At 35.8% G+C, this 7,316-nt stretch overlaps 1 protein-coding gene across 1 annotated transcript; it reads right to left on the bottom strand.

The window, feature by feature from the left end:
- Positions 1-2,063: 2,063 nt before the first annotated feature.
- LOC131431313 (cell division cycle protein 123 homolog) lies at positions 2,064-3,335 on the bottom strand. The gene is made up of 2 exons (XM_058596943.1): positions 2,515-3,335; positions 2,064-2,456 (listed from the first exon to the last, which is right to left on the bottom strand). The coding sequence occupies exons 1-2, from the start codon at positions 3,188-3,190 to the stop codon at positions 2,095-2,097; spliced, it is 1,038 nt and encodes a 345-aa protein (XP_058452926.1). The 5' UTR covers positions 3,191-3,335; the 3' UTR covers positions 2,064-2,094.
- Positions 3,336-7,316: the final 3,981 nt, after the last annotated feature.

The raw sequence follows: 7,316 nt of genomic DNA, 5'->3' as shown, positions 1-7,316 counted from the left end.
ATTGTCAATACCGTCAATCCAATTGACTTGGTAACTTGAGTCCGCATTTTTCGAACAAATCAAGCGTTTGAAGCTTCAAATATTGCAACTGAACATTGAAACATTGAGAGGAGAGTTCATTGCACATATTTGATAGTTTCTTCTCTGTAGAGAAAGTATTGTCGGATTGATGAGCAGTTTTGATTTTTTGACAATATTTTCGTCAATCCAATGAAGTTTCCATTACACGATCAAAAGTATTGTCAATACTCCTTGTATTGACGATAATATTGTCTCGTGTAAGGGCAGCTATAGAAGTAGCTCTGGAAATGTTAAACTATACTGACTCAAGATGGGTGTTACTTACAGATTCAATGTCAGCCTGTACAATATTAGACAATGCTAAGGAAGAAATAATAATATCGTTACAAATTGCAAAAATATTGAAGACAGCCAGTGAAAAACAAGTTGATATACAGTGGATTCCAAGCCACGTCGGTATTCACGGTAATGAAATCGCAGACAAATTGGCAAAGATGGCAACATCGACCGGCCATACAAACAGAATGAATAACGATCTTTCAATGAAGGATGCTTTCTGGACACTAAAACGTGAAAAACAAATAGCGACGACTGATTGGTACAAAACATACGCGGAAGAAAAAGGTCAAAAATTCTTCAGAATCCAGCAACAGTTCCTAGATAAACCGTGGTTTTTTAACAAGAAATTGACGAACACCGAGGTTAGGTTATTGAATCGCCTACAAGCTGGCCATGATTATTCCCGCTACTGGAAATACAAAATGAAAATAGAAGATAAAGCGGACTGCGACATATGCTCAGAACCAGAAACAGGTGAACATCTCATATTGAGTTGTCCAAAGTTTAATACTTTACGCTCCAATTTCCAATTCAACTGTAAATTCAATAATTTCACTGAGCTCTTCCGATCTAACGACATGAAGACGTTTAAAGAAGTTTGCGCGTTTGAAAAACAAGCACAGCTGAACCTCTAAAACAGCTCCGGCTGGAAATGACTGCAGGGCATATAGTCTCGGTAACTGGCCCTAAACACATAAGGAACAGATGTCATCTGTTCTGACAGAGAAGAAGAAGAAGAAGAAGATACAGGTTTTCATATGAACTGTGTGAGAAATTTACGAATAGAAAAAAATGCGCTTTATCGGTTGTCTAATATTTTCAAAAAATTATATTATTAATATTTTGTTATAATGAAACATTTCAAGAATGTTTCGTCAAGTTTTTAAGTCAATCGAAGCAGAAGTCTTGGGCCTGCGTGCCGAGCTCTTACTTCTTCGCAGTATATGAGATAAGCAAAGCTAAAGGTCTATAACTTGCCGAGTTTTGTACCGTTAGGCTTGAAAATTTCAAAGAATTTTCTTGAAATGTTTTACTATAAGAAAATACAAGGAAAAAAATAAATGATTTTTCAAAAATGTTAGACCCTACCCGCCCCTTAAATCTTTTAGTTCAACTCGATGTTGAATATGAGTTGAAGACGCACTATAAATTTAAGCAGATAGAAATAGTTTTCGAGGCATAAGAAAATGCAGACAAACGTTGAGCATGCTCCGTATACTTGAGATTATCCTTACTTTCTCGTATGCAAGTTTTAGACGTGATTCTAGAAGACGAAAAAATCGACTCGCTATAGTTACTGAAGACAAAAAAAAGTGATTGATTTGAACAAAGCAATATTCTGGTAAAAGGACTCGAACAAACCGGACAGAAAAAAAACTGATACTCTTTCATGACAACCCTTCACCTCACATTTCTAAAATGGTCCGGGATCAGATAGAGGAGGAAATTCTATCGAATGCGGCGTACTCGGCAAACCTAAATTCTTCAGATTATTACCTTTTTGCGGGCATGGGCAATTCTTACGCAGGGCAGCACTTTGCTGACTTCGCAGTCAAAATATGGGTAGATCCTCTTTTCGAATAAAATGAGGCGGATATGTTTTGGCGAGGAATCTATAAATGTCCAGCCTTCCCATGAATAGGAATAGCCAATACACATTTGAAGTTTATAAATCTGATAGATACACGTTGTGGTCGGTTTTTTTTTCAGAATATATATTTACAAGTCTAGAGTCTACTCATCATTGCTGTTGTCATTTTTCGTTTGAATATGCCACTCATCTATCAATCTGTGAATCAGCCTACTTTCATCTTCGCCATTTCTATTGGACGAAGTTGAAGGTCCGCTTTCACTTCGAAACATATCAATAACATCCTGAGGAAAGCCGTAATTATTCCTTTTATTTGGTTGAATTCCACAATCTTCCGGTAAGTAGCGAAATTCCGGGTCGTCTTCTTCATCTATTGTAGCAGCAATAGCATCCGCCTCCAACTGATGATAATCGAATGCTAAACTATCCGAGTAACCTTTTCCGTAAAGTGAAAAATCCATAATAATGACCTTGTCTTTCGTTGGGCGATATACATCAAATACATCTGGAACAATTTAATAATTAATAAAATAATTCGAATAGTAGTAATTAAAAAAACATACAATTTGTCAGAGGGAATCGATTTTTTATCTTTTCTTTAAATAAGGATACAATATCAGAAACAATGTCGCTACGTTCAGTTGCAATATGTTCATGATAAGAAGGCCAATGTCTAGGTGAGATGGCTATCAATGATTTGTTTTTAACGAAACATCGAAATTCTGATCCTGGATGAATATCACGCCATTTCTTTATCACCACATGATACTCGCCCATACTAGAGGATCTTTCGGCAAAGTCTTCTTTACAAAAGCTGGACGCTTTCAATAACTGGTACACATCAGTTATGTCTTTCACACAAAGCGTCTGACCCAAAGTAATCCATTGTGCATCTTTCGGACAATGCCAATCGGTCTTCAAAAATGCGGAACCTCCTAATTTTTCGATTGCGTCAGCTATTTGTCTACTGAACTCCGGGAACTCTGGCAGTGTATCCCCATCTTCTTCATCGTCACTGAATTGGTCATTATACGAGTTGAAATGTTTTGTTCTCGTTGCATCCGGTGACAGAATATTTGTGCACTCCTTTGGTAAAATTACTATATCCTGCCTTAAGTAATCCAGTACATCGACCGGAATCGGAATGATTTGAGATTTTATGGTATTTTTTTCGAAGATCTCATACCAGTTAGCAATCATACAGGCTGCTTTTTCCGTATCAATATTTCGAAGTAGCATTTTTAAACTCTTAAAACAAAACTAAATCTCAAATTTCTATATTTTGATGATGAAATTAATCACTTTATTGCAAACTTATTTCGATAACACAATGCCGCACAAAGGAAGAATACGAACGCGCAGACAATTTCTGTTTTTGTTTACATCTGTCGTTTGACTTTTCAATTTCCTATTTTTCGCTTTCATCCCTGTGGAGAATTTGAAGAAATTTATTTACTGAATCCCCGTTTTTGCTACACACATTCTGAAAATTACCAAGAACTAAGTAAACTGAAACTAGTTGGTTTTGCACAAAAGAAACGAAAATAAGTTTTCCGATGGATTTTGCTCATTTAGAGCAAATTCAGCAGCTGAAAGTTTTATAATAGAACTAAAACCAAAACAAACTTATCTCCAGCAAACCGTTTTAGTTTTATTTATTCGAACAGTTCTACCGACGACACGACCACCCGTAAAAAAATAAACCATTGATTTTACAGCATAAACAATTGATTCACAATTAGATATATGGGTTACAATAAATTTTATTGTATCTTGACAAGATTTTTTTCATTTCCTACGATTGAATATATTGTTCCTACGATTCTAAAGGGTGATTTTTTAAGAGCTTGAGAACTTTTTTAAACAATAAAACGCATAAAATTTGCAAAATCTCATCGGTTCTTTATTTTAAATGTTAGATTGGTACATGACATTTACTTTTTGAAGATAATTTCATTTAAATGTTGACCGCGGCTGCGTCTTAGGTGGTCCATTCGGAAAATCCGCTTTTTTATCGACAAATTTTGTTCAGCGATGAGGCTCAATGGCTTCGTAAATAAGCAAAATTGCCGCATTTGGAGTGAAGAGCAACCAGAAGCCGTTCAAGAACTGCCCATGCATCCCGAAAAATGCACTGTTTGGTGTGGTTTGTACGCTGGTGGAATCATTGGACCGTATTTTTTCAAAGATGCTGTTGGACGCAACGTTACAGTGAATGGCGATCGCTATCGTTCGATGCTAACAAACTTTTTGTTGCCAAAAATGGAAGAACTGAACTTGGTTGACATGTGGTTTCAACAAGATGGCGCTACATGCCACACAGCTCGCGATTCTATGGCCATTTTGAGGGAAAACTTCGGAGAACAATTCATCTCAAGAAATGGACCGGTAAGTTGGCCACCAAGATCATGCGATTTGACGCCTTTAGACTATTTTTTGTGGGGCTACGTCAAGTCTAAAGTCTACAGAAATAAGCCAGTAACTATTCCAGCTTTGGAAGACAACATTTCCGAAGAAATTCGGGCTATTCCGGCCGAAATGCTCGAAAAAGTTGCCCAAAATTGGACTTTCCGAATGGACCACCTAAGACGCAGCCGCGGTCAACATTTAAATGAAATTATCTTCAAAAAGTAAATGTCATGTACCAATCTAACGTTTAAAATAAAGAACCGATGAGATTTTGCAAATTTTATGCGTTTTATTGTTTAAAAAAGTTCTCAAGCTCTTAAAAAATCACCCTTTACAATTGAATTTATTGTACACGTGGTGTTTCAAACAATATGTAAACTGTACATTTTATTGTTTTCCAAGAAAACATGTATGAGAAATCTTTATGATTTGAATTGTTACGATACTTAACAACCTATACATTCTATTGTAGAAATCAATTTCACAATTGATTGAATAGTGTATAACAATACATTAAAATATTTTTCAATGGTCAAAGCAAAATTGTGGCACGTTTTGTAACAGCAAATCGTATTGTTTTTCAACAGTATTTTTTATTCGGGTAGGCACTTCGAAGAAAAATCAGCATTAAAACTGTTCGCTAACGATTCACCGCCAGTTACCACAAATCTAGCGACCCCTTGTAAATGATAAAAATAATCTTCTCGAGCAATACTGTTTAAGTTGCTATGGATTAGTTACCAAGGAACCCCAAAACAAATAAACATGTTTTGAAAGCGGTGGAATAGTTCTATTAGTGTTAAACTTTGTCCAAATTAAGCAGAAATGCATTTAAATGAACTCGATTTTCGGAATTTAATTGAAACTATAGATGAAACCAACGAACGAGGACAATGATCTGCTTCCAGCGATTCATCCGTACACACTTAAATTTTTTAGCTGAGTCTCGGCAAAAAAATGCCGAGATTCGCACAGCCGAGTAATCAGCAATCATCTCGGCAAAAATAAAATTACTGAGCGTCTCGGCATCCTAAAATTTGACAAACGTCAAATATTGCCGAAATCGTCAGCATAAGATTTACTGTTTGCTCAGTGAAACGTTCACTGAATATTCGGCAATCCAATAAAACGAAAAAATGAAAAAATAAATTACCGAATCATCAGTAATTAAAAATCTTGTCAATTATTTTGTTTGTATTTATTCAGGATAAAAAATTCATTTTATTAACACTTAAAGGAGGCTTACAAATTTGTTGCCAGTAGTGCTTAAAGCCTACCTGAAAACATGTAGCATAAATAAAAAGCGGCGTTTCCAGATGCGGGCACCTAGAGTCGAGCTGGAAATATGAAAATAAAAATATATATTGATTTTTGGCCTACAAAAATGTTCAATATTTAATGATGCATATACGGTATTGTTCAAAAAATAAACTTACTTTGATCTATTGAATTATTCCATGCATTGGGTTATTTTTTCGCCTATCCCCCAAAGTTTTGTCTCGAGGACGCTTTGAGCCCCGTGTTGGGTGTTTTTCCCTTATAATCGCGAGTGCTCTGATAAAGTCGCTTTTTATAAAGCGAAACATGTCACTATATTTATTCAATATTTGTACTTGCAAGTGGTTCCACGCTTCTTCGAAGATTATCCATTTTTTCACTAGAGAATTTCATTAGAAAATAATCGCACAATGCGAAGCGAAAATGTAACGCGGCAATAAATGACAGCTGTCGTGCTGAATCTCGGCATCAGCTAGCGCATATTCCGAAATCTCGGCAAACGTCTCTGCTGATGTCGGCATATCTGTTGTTTACTGATAAATTCAGCAAGCAATTATGCCAAATTTCGGCAAAGTGAAGCATTTTACCGAAATATCAGTGAATGCATTTAACGAAGTTCAGAAACATGTGTATTGATTGCTGAGCAATCAGCAAATTTACGTGTTGCTGATCAGTTTCGGCATTTTATTATGCCGAGCTCAAGAAATGGCTTTAAGTGTGTACTTTCAATTTTTACATTACGCTCGAGGCAGGTAAATCCATTAAAATGTTCCGTAATATAATCACAGACTAACAGACAGGACACTCAAATTGGATTCTTCAATCATTTTAACGGTCATTTCGAATATTCCTTTATTTGGGACAGTACTCACATTTGTCATGATGGCGCCACGTTACCTTATCAAAAACATCCGGCTGTCATCTAGACTGTGTTCATTTTTTTCATTTGCCAACAGATTCAAACAGAATTACCTGTGATGTATTTATTTGTATACGTCCATGCTAATTTCATGCAGGATACAGATTTAATATATATTGCCAAAACTATTTACATAATTGTGCCTACTTCTCATCCTCAAACGCAACACAAAATCGAACCCGTTTTGTTACAATATTTACTTGCTTCTGGTCTGCCGCCACTTAAATTCGGGTGAAAACTACCAACACAATACAAAATAGTCTAGATGAACAACGTTGAGTCAAATAAATGGTTACCTTCCAACATCGCGAAAAAGTTAAATATATTATCAACGTAATCCAATAATTTATAGTGACGATTCATTTTCAAATATTTTGATGAAATCAGGCATCCCTGCAAGCAGCTGATCGGTGTTGACAAACGAGGAGAAACCAACTAGGAAAAAAACTTTTACATAACACAAGGGGTGTACCGATAGTAAATAGTTCGCGCAGTACAATATAGGTGGAACTAGTGCATCACGAAAAATTATTTTTATAAGAATTTACTCATACTGTCATGTCTGTTAGTCTGTGATATAATAACCGAACTGAAATTTATTTTGTTTACATTCATCTTGCCTTCGATATGCAGTAACCAAGGTTATGGTGACTGTTATTCAAAATCAATAAATATATCAACTCATGCAGCCAGTTTAAAAAATTCACTAGCGTTTTCGATTTGACATTTCCAGTTACTGAGGGGTAGTTAAATTTACGA

This window comes from Malaya genurostris, chromosome 2 (genome assembly GCF_030247185.1).
Source record: "Malaya genurostris strain Urasoe2022 chromosome 2, Malgen_1.1, whole genome shotgun sequence".
In the NCBI taxonomy this organism is placed as follows: domain Eukaryota; kingdom Metazoa; phylum Arthropoda; class Insecta; order Diptera; family Culicidae; genus Malaya; species Malaya genurostris.
This window is presented reverse-complemented; position numbering and strand designations above follow the sequence as displayed.

Excerpts from the sequence above, each read along its gene's own strand:
- LOC131431313 (XM_058596943.1), bottom strand. The coding sequence starts at position 3,190 with ATGCTACTTCGAAATATTGATACGGAAAAAGCAGCCTGTATGATTGCT. Across the intron at positions 2,457-2,514 it reads TCGATTCCCTCTGACAAATT|ATGTATTTGATGTATATCGC; the intron begins GTATGTTTTTTT and ends AAATTGTTCCAG.